The sequence below is a fragment of the Musa acuminata genome, chromosome BXJ1-3 (genome assembly GCF_036884655.1).
Source record: "Musa acuminata AAA Group cultivar baxijiao chromosome BXJ1-3, Cavendish_Baxijiao_AAA, whole genome shotgun sequence".
NCBI lineage: Eukaryota > Viridiplantae > Streptophyta > Magnoliopsida > Zingiberales > Musaceae > Musa > Musa acuminata.
The window spans coordinates 28,739,710-28,765,000 of NC_088329.1; the positions used below are offsets into that span (position 1 = coordinate 28,739,710).

The 25,291-nt window shown below is 37.2% G+C and overlaps 2 protein-coding genes, 1 long non-coding RNA gene and 2 other non-coding genes across 5 annotated transcripts in view; 3 read left to right on the forward strand and 2 right to left on the reverse strand.

Annotated features, from left to right (window-relative positions):
- The first annotated feature begins 1,596 nt into the window (after positions 1 to 1,596).
- Positions 1,597 to 3,438, forward strand: LOC135624340 (uncharacterized). The gene is made up of 2 exons (XR_010491649.1): positions 1,597 to 3,016; positions 3,096 to 3,438. It is a non-coding gene; the product is annotated as an uncharacterized LOC135624340 (long non-coding RNA).
- LOC135639456 (small nucleolar RNA SNORD25) lies at positions 2,261 to 2,350 on the forward strand. The gene has a single exon (XR_010496953.1). It is a non-coding gene; the product is annotated as a small nucleolar RNA SNORD25 (small nucleolar RNA).
- On the forward strand, positions 2,889 to 3,029 carry LOC135639293 (small nucleolar RNA snoR136). The gene has a single exon (XR_010496898.1). It is a non-coding gene; the product is annotated as a small nucleolar RNA snoR136 (small nucleolar RNA).
- Positions 3,439 to 4,475: 1,037 nt separating the features above from the next.
- Positions 4,476 to 8,645, reverse strand: LOC103978196 (uncharacterized). Its single transcript, XM_009393909.3, has 3 exons — positions 8,459 to 8,645; positions 5,021 to 5,252; positions 4,476 to 4,950 (listed from the first exon to the last, which is right to left on the reverse strand). The coding sequence occupies exons 1-3, from the start codon at positions 8,569 to 8,571 to the stop codon at positions 4,663 to 4,665; spliced, it is 633 nt and encodes a 210-aa protein (XP_009392184.1). The 5' UTR covers positions 8,572 to 8,645; the 3' UTR covers positions 4,476 to 4,662.
- A 14,029-nt stretch (positions 8,646 to 22,674) lies between these two features.
- The window catches only part of LOC135624350 (strigolactone esterase D14-like), a 5,688-nt gene continuing 3,071 nt past the window's right edge, over positions 22,675 to 25,291 (reverse strand). The window contains exon 2 of the mRNA XM_065127852.1: positions 22,675 to 23,303. Within this exon, the coding sequence (XP_064983924.1) occupies positions 22,832 to 23,303 (472 nt within the window). The 3' untranslated portion in view covers positions 22,675 to 22,831. The remainder of the gene's footprint in view (positions 23,304 to 25,291) is intronic.

Genomic DNA, 25,291 nt, shown 5'->3' on the forward strand with positions numbered 1-25,291 from the left:
TATATTTGGTTGGATTGAGGTGCATGTTGAATTTTTTTATAACTTCAAATATCTCGACTAAATTTGTTAAATGTGAATCAGCCGTTTTGCTTTTGACTATCATATTTTCTATATATAAGTCAATGTTCTTTCTAATCTAGTGCTTGAGTATCTTTTTTGCCATCTTTTAGCATGTTGCTCTTATATTTTTCAACTCGAATAACACGACTCAATAGCAATACTTGCCTTAGCCAATGATAAAGGAATTGTATTATCAGATCTATATGCTTGGAATCATCAATAGCAATACTTCTTAGGAAAGGGAGGAGGAGACGCTCTCGGACTTCCTCGCTCAATTTACTAACCAGATCTGAGTAGTGCAAGATGTACACCTATCACTTATCATATAGACATTCATGATAGGACTCAAGTCCTTTGTCTTTTTTGGTCGTTGGTAGAGAGGTTACCGATGACGGTATCTGAAATACTCTAGTAGGTCATTCAATACATAGCAACAAAGACAATGATTTTAAGTAAATACAAAGAGATACACAAAAAGCTAAAATAGGATCAGCTACAATCTTCGTCGATCCCAAGGTTAATGCTATGGTATCATCTTTATTTGGTTATATCCTAATAATGCATCCATAAAAGTGAGTAGCTCATAACCCGAGATAGTATCGACCAATTGTTCAATACGAGAAAGAGGATAACTATCCTTTAGACATATTTTATTGATGTCGATATAATCAACACACATTCTTAAAACTTTCTTTAGATTTTTTAACAAGTACAATATTAGCGAGCCCATTGTGGATACTATACCTTTGTGATAAATCTTGCTCATAATAATTTATCTACCTCAATAGAGTAAACTTATAAAGTTTTTGTTTTATTGATTGTACCATATAAGAAAAATATTATTTTTTGTTTGAAAGACTAATTTTTATATCTGATTTTAAAGGGTAGGCTGTGATTATCCATCTCATCAATAAAAAAAAAAATAATTATCTTTTTTATCATAAATAATGAAAAAAACTTTTATTTTCTCTCTCATATTTGAAGAGAGTGCAAGGTGACAGTAATATCCCCTATCAAGATGCTGAGTCTTGATAGTCACATCACAACTAAATTTCTGACATTAAATCTTAATTTCTAATGTATTATGTCTGCAAATCAAAGTCCTTCAATTTTGTTGTCATGGCGATGTCGTCAATTCAGCATTGATTTCAGGCACGTGGGTAGAGTAGTCAATCTCTTATAGGACATGAAGTTGGTGCTGGTTAATTTTCCATCCCAGCGGCCCATTAATCGACGTCGACACTATTAAACCTGTTCTCACTGCACTAGAAATTTGAGAGCTCGAACGGTCGTCCCTCACGGACCGTCCCAAGTGTTCGGCCGCCCCCGACGAAGCAGGCTAAAAGCCCACAACATCCTCACGGACCGACCCAACCCGACCCTGCGAGCCGCACTCAACTGATCAATTAGGGTTTTTCCTGGTATTCATCTTCACCGTCGAAGCTTAACAATGAAATATCTCAGCCGTCGATGTGACTCGGAGGTCGTCTTCCTGCCTATAAATAAGTGGGACTCGGTGTCAGTTTCACCAGCGTTGCCCGTTCGCTGATACACATACCGCCGTCGTCTCTTCTACTCGGCCATCTCTGGTTAAATCCTCTCTCTAATATTCCTCGTGTCTCCCCCTCCAATCTTCCTTCTAAATCTGCAGATGGAGAGAAGCAGAACTGGGGTTTCTTTTACGGCGACATCGTCGTCTAAGAGAACGTTCGAAGAGTCACCAGTTACGACGTCAACGAGTTGGTTGTCGAAAGCCTCGCTAGCAAGTTAATAACCTGCAACTCCCTGACGCTTCTTTATGATCTTTACCTTTTATATTTGATGATTTTTCCGAACTAACGGAAGCATTTAGTTCGAATTTTTTTTTCATCTGATACCCATTTTGAATATCTTTTAATGAGATCTTATCTTTCTTTTTTCCTGGCTATGCTTCTTAATCTGGTCGATGAGCTTTCTCCTCTTTGCTCTTTGGCTCGTTCCCTTGAAGCGACATTAAGATCATTCATTCGATCTGTCCTTTTTGTATTTTATTCCTGTGGATTGTTTCAGCCTATCTTCGGGGTTGGGGAGATCGATTGACACGTTGTAAGTCTAACTATCTTTCGTCGTTTACTTTCGCGAACTGTTTGTTTTCCCTTTTGTTTTGATCTGAATTACTATTTAATATCAGATGTTTAATGTCTGCTCGTCTGGCAGATAAGACAACAGTGATGATCCTACAGACCTGTAATGATTCTGCGGATATGATCGCAGATATAATGCTGAATAACATCTAAGGGACTGAGTATTTTTATTCTATGCTATCATTTTCTGTGGTAGTCTGATGACTACCTTTTACGAGTTTCATCCTCGATTGTTTTTCTGGATCATTCTTTTACTTGTTTTGATGGACTGGTTTCGTACTCTGGCTATGCTTCTTAATCTGGTCGATGAGCTTTCTCCTTTATGCTCTTTGGCTCGTTCCCTTGAAGCTACATTAAGATCTTTCATTCGATCTGTCCTTTTGTATTCCATTCCTGTGGATTGTTTCAGCCTATCTTCGGGGTTGGGGAGATCGATTGACACGTTCTATGTCTGATATCAAGAGGTAATTATGATCAATATTTATTTGTCTCATTTTGTTTTGATAATGGGCACAAGTATTGTAGTGTTTGATGGCTCCTGCTGTTGATGATAGAATTACGTTTTGAGTGACCAGCCATAAGTTTTTTAGTTGTTTACATTTTGATGTTCTAAACATGAATAACATTGGAGGAAAGCAGCTAGTGAAATGTGACATCGTCTTTCGCGATTGTTTTTTGTGTGTGTTTGTGTAATTTAAGTGCCTTTGGGCTTCATCACTTTAATCAAGACCTTTATATTGCTCGTCTATTTAGAGGTCTGTTGTGTTTGAAGCGAGAAAAAATGGCTGCCTCGCTATCCGCTGCAAACTCTTCTGTTTTGCATTTGGACGTTGGTGAGCTACATTATTGAATGATCGTATTTGCTTTGTCCCTCGATGCAAATTTTATATATGTTAATTCTTGCAATTTTAGGTATTTGCTACGTTTGTTGTTTTCTCCCAACTTTGAGCCTAAGCTACGACGATAGTGAACTCTCTGAGCAGTTGACATACATCATGAAACGTGGTTGGGAGGGACGCGCTGAGAACCAAAGATGTGGTGTATTGGCAAATTCATCATCAATCTCTATATTACCCCTTGCTTACCTCCCGACAACTCATCATATTATGATATAATGCAAACCAGAAACAAAGCAGAGCCATTATTATTATCTCTTAATTGAAACAAGTTTTTCTAGTGTATGTACCATGATGATTGATTTTAGCCATTTATTTTTAATATGTACCAATTGAACTTGGTCACTTTTTCTCTTAAACGTCAGGCAAGCATCATGGGCTTCCGAAACAACCCTCATCCTTTTGCAGTATATGTTTGATAGATAAAATATCGAATTTCCTTTCGGATAGTTTTTGGGATGTCAGAAGGCATTCTAGATGACCAAGAATATATATATATATATGAATGATGACAGCAACAAAGTTACAGTACGCCATGTTATTAATTTAGATAATGTCGTTTTCTTCCCTGATGAGAACAAAACATCATATCTGATATCTTATGGCCTTATTGGAAGATGATAAAAGACAAGCCGGGGAACAAAGAATATGTATGAGGTGCAATGCCTTGTATCAAAGTCACCCATACGGATTAACGATAACAAAAAATAAGTTTTAAAATAAATGATTACGAATGCCACAATCCATAAAGAATAAGTAAAAAGTAAAATTTTATATTAACAAATACCTTGTTAGGAATAAATAAAACAAAGTTTATTAAAATGATGTTATTAATCAACATTATAAACCCGATTATGATAATTTCTCAAAGAAAATTATAATATCCGAAGCTTAAAAGATAAAATGTAACCTTCTTTTGATAGATCTGTTTGTAGGAGTTGATGGTATTGATAAATCAAAATAAATTAGGAAAGAACTTTTAATATTTAATGATATCTAATGTTTAGGTAATTTTTTTAAAAATAAAAGAATTATAATAATTTATTATGATTGATTAAATAATAATTAACACTAAAATATTATCCGTTTTTGAAAGGAGTTTAGTTATTGAATTGTTGAACTATTCAAAAAGATTGTAAAATAAAAACTCACTACAGTTCTTTTCAAAATGTCCTATCGATTTAGCCCTAACACGATTTTATTTTTATGACGATACTATCCGAGTTTTTTTGATCTTTTTATAAATTCAATGGAACATTTTTGGGAAAAAAAACACTATAAAATTTAAGAGGTTTTTAATTATTTATTTTTTTCAAAGGACAAATCACAAAAGCCAAATTAGAACCTATTTTCAACAACTGTGATTCACTCTGTTTCAATAAAAATAGATAAATCATAATACGATCCACTCGATCGAACATCTGAATTAGATTATGTGGGATGCTTTAATCTTTTTTGTAAAATATAACAATAATTTAAATTAAGCTGAAAGTTGTTCATGTCTGTCGTACTACTGATACAACAGATTCCAAAAGTCAGCACCTGAGATTTGAATGTTCAAAGTTAAACTCCGAAGCAAATAACTATTTAAGCTTCGACTTGGCAGAACTCTTCAACGGTTTAGCAATGGCTGCAGCAGCCTGACCTCTCATCACCGCCTTGTTCGCCTTGTAATTGATGGATGAGAAAGCACAAACTAGTGCTACCAGAATCGTCGGGTAGACATAGAGATCTGCATTTGCTACTTTTCCAAGCACACCTTCTTTCACAAGGCCCCAAACAATGAGAAGTGTTCCGAATAAGGTCATCCTGCCGGGATTTATCAGACCAACTAGTGCCCCTGCTACGGAGAAGTAGCTACCTGCAAGAACCTGGATACACACGCCAACCCAAATCAGGTTAAATTCAAGAATGAATATTAACTGCATTTCTCTGATGGACCTCTAGACGCTGGAGATCCACATTTGGCGCTGCATTTTTCGCTTCTGTCAGGTTATACATGTCGAGCAAACCGCTCCAGCTTGGCAAGGCCATGTTGGTAATGAGACCCTGGACGACGGCTCCAGGGTACAGGAGAGCCTTCACGACAGATGGAGGGAATATTTCATTTGCGATCAATTGTGAAGATGTTACTTGTATCGGTGTCGTACACATCCCCGATCTGCATGGGATCCTAAAAGTGCCAAATAATAAACAGATAAATCTCACTAATAGTTAGAGCAAAATATTTTAAAATCTTAGTTCTTTCTAATAGAATATAATGGGTGCAGATAATCTTTGTTCAAAAGAAAAAAAAAAAACAACTAAATGATATTCCTTTCCATCTAGTAACTAGCACTAGAAGGAAATGCCCAACTTAAACATAGATTTTCACAATTTGACATAATAGTTTCTTGTATAGTTAATCGCCATTTGGGTCTCGTTAACAAATTCATGATCAATTAACGACGGCATCAAAGACGAGTAAAATGAAATTTGCCATGATATGGGGACGATAACATGTGGACACACTTCATCAACATATGGCTAACATGTCATCATCTCTTAGCCAGCACATCGTCACCACCTGACCGATACATCGCCGCTATTTGGTCAACATCTTATCATCACTTTGTCGACACCTCAACTGTTTTGGTTGATGTGTCATAAGATACCTGAACCCATGAGACGAATTGCGTGGCACCAATGGAGGCCTACTCGATGTAGTCGTTACTCCGTGATCCCCAAATTTGATGCACAATCTCATGACCTCATCTCATTTATGGTCGGACAATGTCTGTAACCCGTTCGCAACATAAACTACAACCCTAAGCTCAATAGTAGTTTACCACCCTATATAAGGGACCCAAGGTGCACCTTGATCTCTCTCTCATAAACACAAATTGCACTATGTTGATTCGCCATTTAACTAAATCCCCTGAACCCCCATATGAAGTTATGCTTTCAAGGGGTTTTTATCGGGTAGAGTCTCCAACGTAGTTTTGCATGACTTGGCTTGGACATTTTGCTTGCTTGACACCAAATCCTCATGGAACGAATATGAATCCTTTACATTGGACAACCATAATATGAATTAACACCACTCTTTTTTCATCCATGTAAAGCGCACTTAGCATGAACATTAGTAATATATGCTTGTCTTGTCAACATTTGGAATGTACCTTATTTTCTTATTTGGTCTAACATAACTGCCTATTGCCCAAAGCGGATGTCAACTATCATATATCTAATCTCTGGATGGCTCTCAAGAACAAAATTTTATATTTTTTTGCTTGGTTATTGTCACTCACTGAGGTAAGCAACCATAGCACGAGATAAGTGACTCGTTAAGTCAATAATACCAAAAAGAAATTGTGAGTATTAGATATAGGCTTAGTTCCTCATACAGCAAAAAGAAATAAAGAAAAGCTCATTTTGTATTTTTCAAATATTAAAAAAAATGTAATAGAGTATTCACCTTAAATAAAACAGGAAAAATGCTTCGAAAATCTACTAATGAAATTTTATTTGCATAAATGTTAAAGGAAAAGCAGGTTCCATCACATAAGCATTTTAAGTATTATCAAATTCCTAAATCATGTATATGACAGGATGTGATGTAAAAGATGACACAAACAAGCAAAGGCACCAAAGGCACAACGTTTCAAGAATGAAGAAGAAACTTGTTGGTCACCTAATCACAAAAGATTGAACATATTGAAGAGATGAATTTTAGTTATAGCACATTTCCTGGAAGTTGCTACAGGATTCATTCAGTACAAGCTTGAGTTAATCAAATACACATGGCAAAATTCACAGTAGGCCAAGAATTCATTTGCATACATGGACTTTACAGTTCTATGCATTATTTTATTATGCAAACAGAAGGATATCACAGATAGAGAACAACCAGTGGTGCAAGAAGACAATAATCTTTTCTCAGTCAGTTCAGCCAAATCTAAATATCAGCATCAGAATCCTATTAACTTTCTCATATACCTAGTCTCCGAATGGCTCTCCGCAACAAAAATCAAACACATGGCACAATTTCACACCAGGAGCAAAATTTATTCGCATACGTCACAGGTTTACAGTTCTTAGAATAGATTTCTAAGTTAAATGAGGGAGATAAGAGGAATAAAATAGAAAACTACCAGTGAAAGAAGAGAACTACTATTATTAAACAGTTGAGCCAAATTAGATCTCAGTCAGCATCAGAATTTTGTTCAGATTACATTATTCAAATTATGACCCTCGATAATTTTTCAAACTAGCCATGCGTAGTTCTCTCTTTTTTTTTTCTTAGGGCATCTGAGTTTTATGTTCCATTAGTAAATTTAGGCCTAGAGGAGCATTATTCTAGATTCATATTAAGTAACTGAATTAGACTCTGTTTTTGCCATATTTGATCTCAATTATTAGGACAAAAACAAGCAGCACACACAAACTAATATGCCTGGCCAAGACCTTATTAATTTTACCTTGGTTAGTCAAGAATGCAAGGATGTTCCAGAAGGCAAAGTGAGATGAAACATCTTAACAATTAATCAAGAGTGACTAAATTATGCAGATTTTCCATTATAAGACTTGCCCTCGAGGACCATTTTTAGGTGGCCAAACATGGAATGGCGTCGAGTAGGAGCACTGTAGACTTGTTCGAGGGACACCAAATCTTATTTTCTTGAGAAATATTTTGTACTACTCAAAAGGTACAGAAGGAAGATGTTCCGTGTTCATCAACCATGCTTATGTCTCCATATAAATTAGCACGGCAGGCTCTACTTCTCATACTACAGCGTATGCTTAATTGCTATTAGAGTCCCTGAAAGCATAGTCCATGTGCTGACTTGTTGCGATCAAAGTTAAGTAGCATCATAATAGGTCAAGAAAAAGTAACAACACTAGGCTACTTGCATCTCTTGATTCCTCAAAATACAACTCTTATCATTCTGTTTCAGAGGTCAAACAGAAATAGATGCCGAGTGGTAGAACCGCAGATAGAAATATGTGGTTTCAGGTGACAAAATTGATAATATCTAGCTCATCTAGTTGGTCTGGCATTCTTGGTGATCGGAAAGAGTCGGCCGTACCGACTACGAATAGCATGAGCAGTAGGAATTGTTGTTGAGACGTGACGGACAATAAGATGTGTTCCAGCATTAGATCAAGTGGCCGACCTGTTTCTGAAATCGCGGGAGGTAAATAACCAGAAACGACGGAAGATGGGAGCACGCGATGAGAAGGGGAAGTAATATTAGGAATGATCAACGATACGATAAAAACTCACGATCGGAGCGGATGATATGCAATCAGAGCAAAACTCGAGCGGCGATTTGGATCTTAAATGTAAGAGTTTCTTTCTTTCTTTGTTTCTCGAAGGGGAAAGGAAGATCAGATTACCTGAAAAGAGGGATTTGAAAGATAATGAGGACGAAGTAGACGCGAGAGGCGATGCGGGAGACTTTGGCGCTCGTCCATCCCTTCGACGACGGCGACGACGAAGAGGAAGCCATGCTTTGGCGAAACCACAACAGGCAGAGGGGAGAAGACGAGCTCTGTCAGATCTGGACGAATTGCGGTCAGATTTCATTTCACCAAAGTACCCCTGATTTGAATATACAATTTATTCTTTATTTATCTGTACTTCGATAAGCATTTTTAAGTTTAGACGATTTTCCTATAAAATACTTATTTTTTAGGTATTTTTCTCTTCCCTTTTGCCCTTTTTTTTTTCCAAACAATATTTTTAATTTTAAAAAATCTAAAATATCACTCAAAAGTTTTTTTCATTTTTTTTTTGTCTTTTTAATCATTTTTAACTAATATAATATTTTTATTTTTCAATAGTATTATAGTATTTTATTAATATACTAAAAATATTAAATAAATTTTAATAATATTTTTTATTTAATGCAGTAAAAATATTATAAATGTTTGAAAAATAACTACAAGTGAATTCATATTGTACCTCTTTAATTGTTATTGTTGATTGATTATTATAATATCATATTTTTAGGTTTATAATTAATTTGATTGAGATTAGAAGTCTATTTAAATTATTTATAATATTTTTAAATAGACTATAATATTTTTGTTATAATGATCAAAACATTATAATAAACTGAAATAACGGAAAAAATTTGAGGGACAATTTAGGTATTATATGTATAAAGCAAAATGAAGGATACCGATTGAAAAATATTCAAAATATGAATATTTTCTAAGAAAATCATCTTTTAATTTTTTGATTATTCACCGGTACATAATTTTCGAAATACTTAAAGAGAATCTTAATTTTTTTTTGAACGATAAAAATACTCTTACTAACAAGAGAATGTCGAAACTCAATTAGATCAAACAAATGTATTGAATCAAATCAATTATACAGACCTGTTATAATATTTTTATAAATGTTAATGTTTTTTGTTACTAATTAATTTTAATTTTTATAGACATTAATTTTATTATATGCTTCAGATTTCATGAAATATTTTCTTTGAGAGTTTTTAAGTGATTTTATACAAAAAAAATGAATATTTTTATATATTAATGGTGACAAATCATTTTTAACATAATCTTAAATTTAGATATAATTTTTTTTTTAAAAAAAAAATATATATTAATTAATTTTTATTTATTGAAAAATTATAATAAAATATAGACATTCCCAGTTGCAATGTTTAGAACGAACTTAAATAATTTTATCACTGAATCAAAATACTATAGTCCCAATCAATTTATGTGTTTCGAAGGTTACTATATGTTTCGAGATATTATAAAGCTCTCGAAAATTATAAAGCTCTCAGGACCTTAGCTATCAATTTTACTAAGTTTCGAGATATTATTATAAAACAATTTATATGAGAATTTGAATGATATTGGATGAAAATTATGAAGGTCTTATATATTTTATGATAAATCATTATAAAATTTTTATTTTATTTTATATTAAATTTATGTCTAAATGTTTTGGAAACGCTTATAATATTTATGGTCATTTATCGTGAAGAAACGGCAATAACAAAAGAATAAGAGATTATTTTGTTACAATATTTTTTTAGGATCTTTTATAAAGTGAATGGTTCTCTTGGAGGAATATAAAAAATGAAAGAAATCATTCAAACGCATGAACCATAATCTATCATCTATTTTGTTTGCCTCTATTGTCCTCTAACCATGCATGATATCAACAAGGCAAAAATATATTAATTTAATTTCACCAATTGACAACATGTTAATTATTAAAGAGGACATCAATATGAATGCACGAAAACTACGACTAAGCTTAAGTAATTATAGATAAAACTATTTATTATTGTCTTGATGTCATCGAGAATCGATATGGCTAGATTCTATTTCGCAGGCATAAGCTCGTCCAAATGGCTTATGTGATGATTCTGTGAGGTGAGTTAGAGCTTGAGAAGGTCAGGTTGAAATAATTCTCGAGGTGTTGTTTTGTAAGTTTGAGATAGATCCCAAGTTGAGACGAGGTAGTCCGGACCTCCTAAGAGTCTTAGAGATGAGCCAAGGTGCGCCTTGGCTTCGTTGGGAATCCTGTATAAACGATTAGTGTCCGGGGAAGTTCCTGACCCGATCTCTTCTATGGTACAGTTAATATAAGTGAGAGTATGAATACTCTAAATCTTGACTCCAGTCCTTTCTTCTAGCCGGGACCAAATTTTTGTTAGGATCAAGTCGACACTAAGAGGGGGGGGGGGGGGTGAATTAGTGTTATCGTAAAACTTTACGTCGATTCAAAAATCTCGTTTGATAAAAATTGGTATCGGAAATGAGCTTAACTTAGAGTGCACATTCGTAAGCGTAGTGAAAGTAGTAAGTAAAGCAGTTTGCAATGAAAGTAAAGAGCTTAAAGTAAATATAAACCGAGTTTTATAGTGGTTTGACCATCGTGACCTACATCCACTCTCACTTCCTCCTTGTTAAGGCCACAGGCGTCCACTAACGATCTTCCTTTAATAGGCGAAGACAACCACTTTCTTACAACACTTTCTCTTTTTTCGGGTTTAGGAGATAACCCTTACAAACCTCACACCTCTCTTAGAATGATTACAAATCTAAAGAAAGAGAAGGAGGACACTTAACACTTTTGTAATACTTTCATACCCCAACACTTTAAGAGTTTTGTTCACACTTTGTTACTCTTTCATGCAGGAAAGAGTGAGGTATTTATAGGCCCCAATGACTTAAAAAATAGAGCAAAAAAGTGTCTCATCCAGGTTTTCGGATATTGGCGGTACCATCGCCAGTACTAGGCGATACTATCACCTGACACTCTGATACTGAGCGGTACAATCGCCTAGTCTGGTGGTACCACCGCTTAACAAAGCCTCAGAGACTAGGCTCTGGTGGTACCACTGCCTGATAGCTATTTATGATCGACGGTACTACCTCCCAAACCACCTAAGAGGCCAAGTCTCAAGCGATGCCACCTCCGGCCCTAGTGGTGGTGAATGGGCCACACAATAGGCCCAATTCAGTCCTAATTTGAGCCCAATTGGCCCATAACTAAGTTAGTAAGAATTTTCCCAAACCTAACTCAAATTAATACCTAACTACATCAATTAAGGCTAAAATAATTACAATCAAGCAATCTAGTTGTCCAGCATGTCAATTTTCATCTGAACTCCCGGTGAAACTTTCGACGCACTTTCGGTGAACTCTTAGCGAGCTTCCAGTGAACTTCTAGCACATCGTTTAGATATTCGGCGTATCGCCCGATCCTCCGGCATGTTGATGTTAGGAACAACTCGGCACTAAGAGGAGGAGCGGGGGGGGGGGGTGTTGGTTTTGGGGGTGAATTATTACAGCGGTAAAAACGTCGGTTTAAGAAAAAACTTCGTGCTATAAAACCCGATCTCGAAAATGTGTACTTGAAAGCATATACGAGCGTAGACATAGTAAAAGCACAGTAAGGAGGAGAGGCAATTTGTTATAAAAGTAAATTGCTCAAAGTAAATGCAAACCGAGTTTATAGTGGTTCAGTCGTCGTGACCTATATCCACTCCCGATTCCTCCTCCGTCGAGGCCACCGGCATCCACTATCGGTCTTCCTTCAATAGGAGAATACCAATCACCTTTTACAGCTCTTTCTCCTTTTATCGGGTTTAGGAGATAACCCTTACACCCCCACTTATTCCTCTCTCAAACTATTCTAACACTTAGAAGAAGGAGAGGAGTTCACACAAGATTGCAATAGCGTTTCTTTCTTTTTTCACTCTAAATACTTGTGTAGTTTAACCAGGGATGAGAGGGGTATTTATAGGCTTCAAGTTGATTCAAACATGGAGCCTAAAAAGGTCTCATCTTGGGTTTCCCGGGTCTTGGCGGTACCACTGCCTATAGCACTAACACTAGGCGGTACCACCACCTGGAAGACTATGTCTTGGTGGTGGCGGTACCATCGCCTGATATAGTCTTGGAGACTGTGCCACTTGTTGGGTCATTGTTTGGGCCTTTCATTGGGCCCAACACAGTCCATACATGAGCCCAATTGGCCCCTAATTGGGTTGGCCCAATTCTAATCTTAATTATGTGCTAACTACGAAATCTAAGATAATTACTAAGCTAAACAAGTCTGTAAGTCTAGGTTTCTTCCAGCGAGCTTCCGACGATCTCTCGGCAATGTTCCAGCAGACTCCCAACAAGCTCCTGGACTTCACGATGATCTTCTTGGCGAGTTCCGATGAGCTTCTTTGGTAAGCTCTTGGACTTCTCGGTTAATTCCGGCAGAACTTTCGACGAACATCCAGACTTCCGACGAACTATTGAACTCCCAATGAAATTACGTCCTTGACTCTAAGACTTCATTTTTTTTTATGCCTTGCTATCGTAGTTAATCCTACACATAAAACCTACTTCGATCTAGATAATTAATACTAAGCTAATAAGATATTAGCCGGTATGTCATTGGTTCATCGATGCCTCGTCTGATTGTTTGGCGCATCGTTCACTCTTACGGCCTATTGCCCAATCGGCCAGTTGAACTCATGGCCCGAAGCCTTCTATTGATATTTCGACTGATCATTCGGCTCGACATCCAATCTTTTGATATGTTTTTCTCCAGCACAGCATGATTCTTCCTGCTTTAATTGTCTCTCCATGATCAAAGCATCCTGCGTCACTCAAAACATAGATTAAATCATAAACACTATTAATTGGTTTCATCATCAAAATCCGAGATTCAATAGTTGACTCCTGCAACATCCATTCTCGGCGTATACTCCGATTTTTCTGACCCGATGTCTAATCTTTGACTCCAGGCTAACATCTGATTCTTCCATAATTGTTTTACCTTTTTTCACGTAGTTAGTCCTGCATCACTTATCTCAACACATGGATTAGATCATTAATTTATCAATTAATTTCATCATCAAAATCTGAGATTCAACACTTTTATACCTGGGCAATTGGTGGAGAGAGATTAATGTCTGATGGGGACGGGCCCATATGCCCTCCTATGGCTTATTTACTTGGACAACGAGATGGTATAGTTCCCTATGACGTGTCATTAGCGAAGAATGATTATAGGGGCATGGTTTTTTAACATTAACGATCACCAAAAAAGACGAAAGGCGATTTAACTATGTCAACCGATTGGGAAAGGAGTAGACTAGCCTTGTCGCTAAGGAGTTACTACTCCCAATGATCGACCAGTACTCCAAAGTCATGGTTTGTGGGGCAAAGGGTTGCCACCCTAGCGTTTGCTACTAGGAAAGAGGGTACATGCATTTCTCTACCCACGTTAACGTTTATTGTGATAGAATGAAATGAAGAAGATATCTCTTTGTTATATGGTGCTTCATATTTATACACATTTAGGAGAGAGGATTTCTCTCTACAGAGCAGTGAGATTTCCTCATATAGTTGGGGAAATCTTAGTTGCTATCATGATAGAATGAAATGAAGAATAAGATATCTCTTTGTTATATGGTGCTCCCTATTTATATACATTTAGGATGGAGGATTTCTCTTAATAGAGCAACGAGATTTTCTCATATAGTTGGGGAAATCTTAGCTGCTATCATGGAAAATCTTAGCTGCTATCATGCCCCCACAAGATGGTGCTCCTGTCAAGGATGCCGATCTTAAGCCAATGTGATGAAAATAGTTTATGGGCGAGAGGCTTCGTGAGTAAGTCTGCTAGTTGATCAATCGTATGTATGTGAGAAATATATAGTTTATGTCTGACAACTTGTTCTCATATAAAGTGAAAGCCAATGACAATATGCTTCATGTGTGAGTGGAATACTAAATTGATGCATAGGTAATTGGCTCCGACATTATCACAATATATTATAGGAGTAGAGGTGGAGTCGATGTCAAGTTCCTTGAGTAGATTCATAACCCAATTGAGTTCTGCAGTAGTGGTTGCAATGGCACGGTATTCAGCTTCAAATATAGATCATGCAATTATTTTTTGCTTCTTAGAACTCTAATTGATTGGATAAGTTCTAAAGAAGATAATATACCCCGACGTGGATGTTCTGTCATCAAAGTTCTCTGCCCAATTAACATCAACAAAGGCATGGAGATGAAGGGGGGAGTGTTTGCGTAAAAAGAGGCCATGATTAAGGGTCCCGTGAAGATATCATAAGATTCGTTTAATTGCAGACCAATGCATAGTAGATGGCCGATGCATTAATTATGATAATTTATTAATCACAAATGAGATATCTGGGTGGGTAAGAGATAAGTATTATAAGGAGCCAAGTATTTGACGGTATTGAGTTCGGTCCGTAGTAGGGCTTCCATCATATAGTTCGAGTGATTCTCTAGTAGATAGAGAAGTTATAACCGCTTTTTCGTCTTGCATATTCATCTTTGATAACATATCTTGAATATACTTTCTTTGTGATAGGAAGAGTCCTGAAGATGTATATGTTACTTCCACTCCCAAAAAGTAGCTCAAGGTTCCTAGATTTTTGAGGGAGAATCGATCTACCAAATATTTGAGGAATGTCTTGATCTCCATAGGATTGTTGCTCATGACAATAATATCATCCACATATACCAAAAGATATATGATATTACCACCTTAGTGATGAAGAAATAGTGAGGTATCAAACTTCGAGTTGATGAAGTCAGTTGATATAAAAAACAAGCCATGTTCGATGTACCAGGCTCTTGGAGCTTGACGAAGTCCATAAATAGCTTTTCGTAGTTTACAAACATGCATTGGATACCAAGGATGGATGAAGCCAGGAGGTTGCAGCATAAAGACATCTTCAGTTAGGGTGCCCTGTAAAAAGGCATTGTTAACATTGAGTTGTCGTAAATGCCAGCCTTTTGAGATGGCCAAACTCAGAATAAGTTGGATTATTGTGGGTTTAACAACGGGACTAAATGTCTCTGTGAAGTCAACACCAGGAAGTTGATGAAACCCTTTGGCCACTAGATGCACTTTATATCTGGCAACTGATCCATCTAGGTTCCGCTTAATTCGAAAGACCCACTTACATCTGATGATATTTTGTGTGGAATGGGAGGGTACAAGGGTGTTGAATCTCGGATTTTGATGATGAAACTAATTGATTATGTTTAGATGTTTAACTGCATTTTAAGTGATGCAGGTCTACTCGATCAGGATTAGACAGTTGATGCAGGAGGAATTGACGTTGCGCCGGAGGAGATCACGTCAGGATATTGGACGGCAGAAGGCTTCGGACGTCGGGCATCGGGTCAAGGAGAGCGGAATTGCGCCAAGGATATCGGGGTTACGGAGGTCAACCGTCGATTGGGCAACAAGCCGCAAGAGAGGACGATGCGCTGAAGAATCGGACGAAGCGCCAACCAATGACGTGCTGGGCAACAGAATGTCAATTCGCGTTGCAATAATTGTCTAGATCGGAGTAGAGTTTTAGCTTATATGTGCAAGATTAACTATGATAACGATGAAGACATAAAGCAAAACAAAGTGTCGGAGTCAAGCATGAAGGATTCGTTGCGAGTTCGAGAGTTCGACGGAAGTTCGAAGGTTCATCGGGAATGCTGCAGGAACTAGCCGAGAATGAGTAGGGAGCTTGCCGAAGGGTTTTTCGGAAGCTCGCCGGAAGGTTCGTTGGAAGTTCGCGGAGCTCACCGAGAAAGATCGTAGCTTGCCAAAGAAGCTCATCGGAACTCGCCAAGATTAAATTGTGAAGTCTAGGAGCTTGCCGGGAGTCCATAGAATGGTTTCCGAAAGTTTATCGGAAGACCACCGGAAGTTCGCCGGAAGAAGTCTTGACTTGCGGACTTTGTAATAGCTTAGAAAATATTTTTAAATTCATAGTTAGCATGTTAATTAGGGTTAGGATTAGGTGTTAAGTAGGGGCCAATTGGGCCCGAGTTCGGACTAGTTTGGGCCAAGTTTGGAGCCAAACCAGTGAGCTGAAATAGTGTAGGCGGTGGCATCGCCAGATTAGGCGGTGGCACCACCCAGAACCCGAGAACTGAGCGGTGGCACCGCTGGAGTGAGCGGTGGCACCGTCCAGCACCCGAGAGGTCCGGCGGTGGCACCGCCAGTACATTGTCAATGTCAGACACTAACAGGCGATGGCACCGCTAGCCTCGGAAACCCAAAAGAATTCAAAATTTGGAGCCCAAATTTGAATCCTCTTGGGGCCTATAAATACCCCTCAATTCTCAGCTAAGATTACAACCTTTGAGAAGCAAGAGATTGAGATAAAAGTCTTAGCAAAGTCTTTAGCAAGTTTTTGTTTTCAATAGCTTGAGTGTTCACCTCCCTCTTTCTCTTTGAAAATTTGTAAGAGTGTGAACCACTTGTAAAAGGTTGTAAGAGGGGTATTTGTCCTTCCCCTTCAAAGTGATTTGCTAGTGGAAGTTGGAAGCCTCATTGGAGAAGGCTTCGCAAGTGGATGAAGGTCATTTTGATCGAACCACTTTAAATTGGTGCGTTCCTTGAATGTCTGAGTTCTTACCTTTTTGAAACCATTATTTACATAGTAGCAAGCTTTCGGTTTTCATCTTCTCACTTTACTCGAGCTACTTTCTCCAAGTCATTGACGGATTGAAATCTCTACGTATTTATAAAATCGTTTTTAAACTTACGAGGTTTAATTCGCTGCACTAATTCACCCCCCCCCTTAGTGCCGCTCCGATCCTAACAATTGGTATCAGAGCCCGGTATTTCTCATTTCGGATTTACACTCGAGAGAAATGGCTCTTCATGGCTTTCAAGAGGGCTTATCGATTATTCGTCCACCGTTCTTTAACGGATTGGACTACACTTATTGGAAAACTCGAATGAGAGTTTTCTTGATTTCTATGAATTTGGATTTATGGAATATTGTTGAAAACAGTTTTCAACTTCCCTCTAAACCGATGAACGAATGGTCGAATTTGGAGAAGAAGTATTTTTCGTTAAACGCAAAGAGGCTATGAATGCCTTATTTTGTGCTTTGGACAAAAATGAGTTCAATTGGATTTCTACGTGCGAAACAATTTTTGATATTTGGCGAACACTTAAAATCACGCACGAGGGAACTAGTAGAGTCAAAGACTCGAAAGTTAATATTTCATTGCATGTTTTTGAGCTTTTTCAAATATAACCAAACGAGACTATAGGCGACATATACACCTGTTTCACGGTGTCGTTAATAATCTAAGAGTTCTTAGTAAATCTTTTTCGAATTTTGATCTCGTAAGTAAGATATTAAGATCCCTTCCAAAAAGTTGGGATTCTAAAATAACTGCAATACAAGAGATAAAAAATTTAAATGATTTTCCATTAGAAGAATTAATCGGGTCATTAATGACCTATGAAATGACACTTTTGGAACATTTTGAACTCGATGAACACTTGAACCACCTTCCAAAGAATATGAAGGATTTGAAACTCCGGACAAATGAATACCACTTGAGCAATGACTCAAGTGATGAGGACAATGATGAATTTGAACTTCGAACACTAAATCTTAATAAGTTCATTAAATAAAAATCTAAAATAAATAATGAACCTGAACGGAGGAAGAGGCCAAAGAAGAGGAAGGCACCCAAGGATGAATCAAGAACTTCCAAATGTCAAAACGATGAATTGGGCTTTGACAGACTTCGACTACAAGGTAAGTAACTCAACTCTCTTGAATTATTTTGAAATTACTTGAAGTTTTGCATGATGCATTTTCTCTTTTCTTTTTTTTGAATAATTATTTTTCTTGAAAATTGTATGTTTTATGTTAATAGAATAAAATGTTAGATTTAAATGATCATATATATGTGCTTGAGAAGCAAGAATGTGTATTTTGATGATTTCCATATTGACTTTCAATGATGATGCATTGTTTTTATATGGAAGGCTTGATGATTTTTTTTATGAACCTTGTCTTTGGTTTTCAAACATGATGTATGTTTTTGACATAAGAACAAAACTTGAGCATGCTAATATAAAGTCAATCACATGAATTAAAACTATAGAAGTTTTAGTTATCTATAAGAATCATTCAAAATTATGTTCAATGAAACCATTGCATAATGATGTAATGAAAATATTAAACATTTTGAAACCATGTTTTAGTGTCATGCATAATGATCATGCTTAATAAATTTTTAAATTATGCATGATGAATCTTGTGATTTATGGATTATTGATTTTTACCATAATGAAAGTGCCTTATTAATCTTTGTTGTAATAAATCTTACACTTTCGGTTTTAAACATGATACATATTTTTATTTGGTATAAGTGAAATAAAATCATATGAATTGAAACAACTAAAAAGAGGAAAATATTTTTTCCTTGAAATTTTATTTTTCTCTATCCTATTGATCTTGATGTTTATTATGATAAATCTATGTATACCATTTTGAATATCTTGAAAGTAATGTTGAGATTTTGATGAATTTGATGATTTGAATTTGAATGAGTTTGTATTCAAATTATGATATTGATTTCTTGGATTTATTACTTGATTTTCTTTTAAAACAAGATCTCTTCTTTGTACTCTTATGATTTTTCTTGATATTTTATTTAAAGAAGATATTTGATAAAATGAATCATGTCTTTTGTAATTCAAGAGGTCTTATCTTTCATGACATGATGCCATTGGATTTATGGCTTGTATGCCTTGAAATAATTGAAATATTATGCACTATTTTGTTCTTCCCTTATTCTTTCTTGTTTACAATGATAAAATGGGAAAAAGTTATGATCATGCATGGTAGGATGCAATTTGACAGATTAATATCATGATGATTTGAAATGTTTATGATTTGAAATGATGCATATATTTTTTATTATGATGATGTATGTGATGTATTGCATATGATGTGTATCATGAATGCTTTAAATGATAAATGTTTGGTACCAACAATAATGAAGTGATAAATACTTAAAAATATTGATTTAATGTTCGGTATAATGAATACTTTATTATCATACATGAAAATAGTGATAAATATTTTGAAAATAAATGTTTGTATCATGTTAGATGATTTAACATTTTGTGCATGATGAGTTATAGTGATGATTGAAACAATGATTGAAATAATATGAATGATGATTTGGAATCATGCATATAATGTTGAGTTTATATGTTTTAAAAATATATATGATGATTTAATATTATGTATGCAATACTTTAACGTATGATAATGATGCACGCAATGATGAAATATTCATGATAAAATTATTATTTTGATATTCATGACTTGAATCTTCCTTTCCTTTTGCTAATGACAAAGGGGGAGAAAGAGTTGCTAATGTGCTATCTTGAATTGATGTAAAGGGTCATCTCAAGAAGAAATTAGCTAGCTTGCATAAGTCAAGAATATGCAAAAACTTGCTTACTTTCTTGCACATCTAAAGAGAAGATGAAAATGTAACACTTGCCAAATTGTTTTTTTGCCTCATGTAAAATATTATCCCTTGCTAGGTTGGCATTTTGCTAAGGAAGCAAAAATAACACTTCTCAAAAGAGAAGAAAGAGCTTGCTTTCTTGAACATTTTTAATTTGCTAGCTAGCATAATGTACAATTTTCTATCTTGAACATTATAAAGAAATGCTATCATGCACATCGCAAAGAAAAGCAAATATGCTAACTTACAAATCTTTAAATTTGCTAGCTTGTATGTAGTAAAACTTATATATCATAAAAATTGCTAGCTTGTAGAGAAGCAAACAATTGCTATCTCAAGAAAAAGCAAAAATGCTAAACTTGCACATCTTTAATTGCTACATTACATGATGATAAAACTTGATATTATATATTTTTTTTATACAATGTATTGAACTTTTTATCTCTAAACACTTGATACCTGGAATATTTTAAAATGTGATCTTGATAAGAATGTTTCAAGTTGCTCTTTGTACTATATCATTTCAAATGAATCATGAGTCTTGATATCATATATTTCATAATATAGAAATAACAAGATTTCTTTGCCTTGTATGTCTTATGTGATGATTGTACATCAATTTGCTTTATTATGAATTATATGAATCTTGATCGTGAACTTGTTAAGAAGAATCTTAATGAACCATGAGTCTTGATATTATATATTTCATAATATATATGAATGTTTCAAGTTGCTCTTTGTACTATATCTTTTCAAATGAATCATGAGTCTTGATATCATATATTTCATAATATAAAAATAACAAGATTTCTTTGCCTTATATGCCTTATGTGATGATTGTACATCAATTTGCTTTATTATGAATTATATGAATCTTGATCGTGAACTTGTTAAGAAGAATCTTAATGAACCATGAATCATATCTTTGGTATTCATGAATTGATCCTTATTGATATATTTCATGAATTCTTTGCATATTTAGCTTGTTGAATGGTTGAAATTTTTAGCCATTGAGTCCTCCCTTTCTTTTTGACTTTGATAAAGGGGGAGAAGGTTTTGCTAGCTTGTGCATTGAAAATGAAAGTAAACTTCCTAGCATGCTAAGGAAGTAAAACTTGTAAGCTTGCACTTCTCAAAAAGAGAAGAAAGATCTTGCCTATCGAAAGAAGCAAAAAGTGCAAAACTTAGAAAACTTGCAACAAAATTGCTCTTGCCATGCTTTGTATCAAAAATAGGTTGATATCCTTAAAAGCATCGCATTAAATTTTTTAGTGTATCACAATGCATCACATGTATCGCAAATTGAAAATTTTGATACTATTATCATATCATGTTTAACAATTGATATCTTTCATTGATATGATAAATTATCATCTCATGATATATCGCATAATGATATCATGATTTGCGATTGTATCATATGATCATTGGTGAATTTTCACATTGATATCCTTCATGAAATAATTTCTTTGCATTATTGTCTTGTATGCATCATGTGATGATTGAAATGTTGATTGATGCAAAGTTGATGTAAAAGTCTAAATCATTGGTTCCTCTCCTTCTTTTTGACATTGACAAAGGGAGAGAAAGTTATTGCTAGCTTGCACACTTGAACGAAGAATTTGCTAGTTCGATCATTGTAATGAAGAAATTTGCTATATCAAACATCATAAATATTGTTACTTGCAAAAAAAAGCAAAGTGTAATCTTGCACAAAAATTCAAGTGTTGAATTGCCATGATTGAACTTAAAAATCTTGCTATGCTTTTGTGCTTATATGTTGTGATGAAAATCTAGCTTCATGTTGTAAAAACTTGCATATCTTTTAAAATAGCTAGAGCTACTTCTCCATTTCATTGATGACATAGGGGGAGAAGTATATTGATGACTTCATGCATTGAATTGAATATTTTATATATTTGCATGATGGTTTAAATGTTTATCATAACATGTGATGAATGTTGCTTGGATTTAGGATAATCCAAGTGTTCTATCAATGACATATTGATAAGGGGAGTTTGGTTAAACTCCGGGGAGTTAAGGTTAACTCCGTTAGTCATCAATTAGTAGTCATCATAAAAAAGGGGGAGATTGTTGAATTTCAAATTTTGATGATGAAACTAATTGATTGTGTTTAGATGTTTAACTGCATTTTGAGTGATGCAGGTCTACTCGATCAGGATTAGACAATTGACGCAGGAGGAAGAGGAATTGATATTGCGCCAGAGGAGATCACGTCAGGATATTGGACGGCAGAATGATGAATATTTCTCTTTTATCACTTAGCATATTTATACTCAGTGAGAGACTGGTAAGAAAATAGCCTCTCGAACGGGATCGTAGTAGATAATCCACCGTCATTAGTCCTCTCATTTAAGTGCTCTATCCTTTCGTCTATCCTCCCTCGGTCCTGATCCATTTGACATGAAGGTGGCATATCTCCTTCTGATCCCCTTCATGCATGAAGCAAAGCAAACGTGGTAGGTACCGATATCATGACCGATTTGTGTTTCACGCGTTGAGCCCGGAATGCTCTGTTTTCTGCTCCAACTCGGTGGGTTGACTTCCGGCAGGAAGCAAGGAAATTAACGGTGGAATACGTGTTGCGTATACGTACATCCGAAGTCCGCAAGCCGAGCTCTCAGTGGCATGCAAATGGGCTCTGTGGTGACTCCGAGTAGCCCACACGTCTGTTAGAGAAGGAATGCTGCAGCCCACTATTGCTCGCTTTATCAACGGAATTCACCGCTCTGTACCCATGTGTTTCAATTGATATGCATAAGTTCATTAACTAATAAATCCCATAAAAACATCACAACCTACCTTTTCATAAATTCGATCGTGCCTTTCTCGAGAAAATTTTAGATATTAATTATTCTCGATTAAAATAGACATAGAATTAATACATCTCAAGTGAGCAATCCCATAATACTAGGGCGAAAGATCCAGCAAGATCTGTTCCTATGCGTGAAAGCTCGGAACGTTTTCAACCATGCATGGTTTGTTTGACACCATGACCCTGTCCAGGATCTCGAGAAGCTTGTGGGGAACAGTGAGCTGAGGGAAATGGCCATCCGAGTCGATCATCTCCAGCGTTGCCATCCCCTTTATCCTGCTCTGCATGTAACGCCCAACAGAGACGGGTGCCACGAAATCATTGCTGACTTGAATAATGGTGCAAGGAACCTCGACTTTGTCTAGCGTATGCCTCATATCACCCAAAAAGATGGTCTTCGCGAGGGCGAGTGCGATCTCCGACCTCATGCTCTTGAAGCTCCTTCCCAGTTTGTCAACAGAGATGGGATCATCTGCTCCAATGACAAGCACGATGAAGTTCTCGGCCCATGCGTGGAAATTGACCTCGATGTCGGAGAGTACATCGTCAATCTCGGCTCTCTCAAACCCTCCTTCGTAGTCATCCGAATTCAAGTACCTGAGTGGAAAACATAACACCACCCCTTAGGCATTGCACCATTAAAAAAAAGACAAGTGTGTAAATGTTTGTAAAACTATATATTGGGCATTATTCTTAATAACATGATTCTCAAATTAAATACTTACTGTTATTATAGTAGGTCCGGAGTTTGAATCATGTATCTGTCAATTTTTTAACTACTCGGTTAAAAATATTTATGCAATATCTTTTATTTATTTGGATTTATATCATACACTCAAATTTCATTCGTATATCAAACTATTAGGATCTTTTTTTCTGAGCTTTTGAATAATATTTATTAAGTTTATTTAGTCCAGCTGCTTATTGAGTCAGTTTAATTCAATTAAAATCAAGTAGAGGTTTATTTAATATTTATTTATTATTAGAGTTCAAGTCCTGATGGACTTTGGGTGGAATTCTATAAATAATGATGTAACTGTTTCTTTTTAGTTATCTATGAAAAATACTATTCTGTCTTTTGACAAACCCTAGGAGGTCGATCCCTTCGAAGTGATCATCCCTTTCTCTTCTTCTTTTTTTATGATAAGATTTTAGAGTCTTATCATTTGGTATCAGAGCGACGATAAGACTTTAGGGTCTTATCAATTGGTATCAGAGCAGTGATCCTCGGCGTTCTCACTGTAGTTCGTCATCTCAAAAAAAAAAAAAAAAAAATTTATGAGGGCGAAGCCGGCAGCCACGAGCGCTGTTCCTTCTCAACTAAGAAGGAACATTTGCTTCCCGGCGCCGACCACCCCTACTTTCCTTCTCCTCCACCGCCGGTGCTGCTTCCTGGTCGGCGACCACCGCCGCCGCTGCTCCCGGCCAGCGCCCACCGTTGCCGTTGTGCCCCGGCCAGCAACCTTCTCACCTCGCCTCCTCGTTGCCCACATCTTGCTCAAGCGAGAAGGGTTGCGGCCACCGTTTCTCAGCTAGCGGACCACCCATCGCCGCTTCTACCGTCGGCGACGCTGCCCTAGCCGCACCACCATCGTTGCCTTCCCTTGGTTGTAGCTTTGGTCATGCGATCTGTCGGCATTGCTATTTCTGTGGTGCGATAGAAACAGAGCAGTCGTCGGTCCCTCTGCTGCCGCAGTCGCCGGTTGCCTCTACCGCCACCGTTGTTTCTCGGCCACTTCAACGCCACCCCTCTCCTTCGTTGCCGAGCCACCACCGCTGCCAGCCACCGTGCGACAATCGTCGCACGCCTCCTAGCAGTCGATCCTCCTTGTTCTGCATCTGTAGTGCCAGAAATAGGGCAACTCACCGGTTGCCCTTGTTCCCAACCGTGACACCGCCGACTCCTCCTTCTCCACCGCTGCCATTGCTTATCGGCCGCACGATCACCGCCGCACTGTCATTGCCAGCATCACCAGCAGCATCGGCTGTGGTGTGATAGAAACAGAGCACCTTATTTCCCATCTCCAGCATCGCAACTTCCCGGCCAGCGACGACGCTCGCTGCCTTTTTCTCCACCGCCGTCGTTGCTTCCCGATCGCTAGATCACCGCCGCCCACCTCCTAGCCGCAACCCTCGCCATGCCCCCCACCTTGGGTCCCAGCCGCAGCTGCCGGTTGCCGCAGCCCCTCGTTGCAACGGTTGCAGAAACAGAGCCATGACCCTCGCTGCCTCCTTCTCCATCGCCGCCGTTGGGCTCCGACCAGCAACCACCGCTGTTGCTAGCCACCTAGCCTTCAACCTGCACGCAGCCTCCCAGCCCTCAACCAGCAACCTCCCCTCCTCGTTGCGCCGTAACCGCCACAACCACATCTTCTCCCATCCGAAGCCCATCTAGTCGAAAGGGGCCCCTGCTTCCCCTGCTTTCGGCAAGCCCCACCGTCGTCGCTGCTTTCCGATCGGTGACCACCGTCGCCGCTGCTCCCCGGCCAGCAGTCTTCCCTCCTTGCTGCTCCACCCTGCTCGAGCGAGAAGGACCGCAACTGCTGCTTCCCGGCCAGCGGACCAACCCCCTCATCACTTCTACT

Coding starts and splice junctions, on each gene's coding strand:
- LOC103978196 (XM_009393909.3), bottom strand. CDS start 8,571: ATGGCTTCCTCTTCGTCGTCGCCGTCGTCGAAGGGATGGACGAGCGCC. Junction 5,253..8,458: donor TTTCAAATCCCTCTTTTCAG/GTAATCTGATCT, acceptor TGGCACTTTTAG/GATCCCATGCAGATCGGGGA. Junction 4,951..5,020: donor TGGATCTCCAGCGTCTAGAG/GTCCATCAGAGA, acceptor GTGTGTATCCAG/GTTCTTGCAGGTAGCTACTT.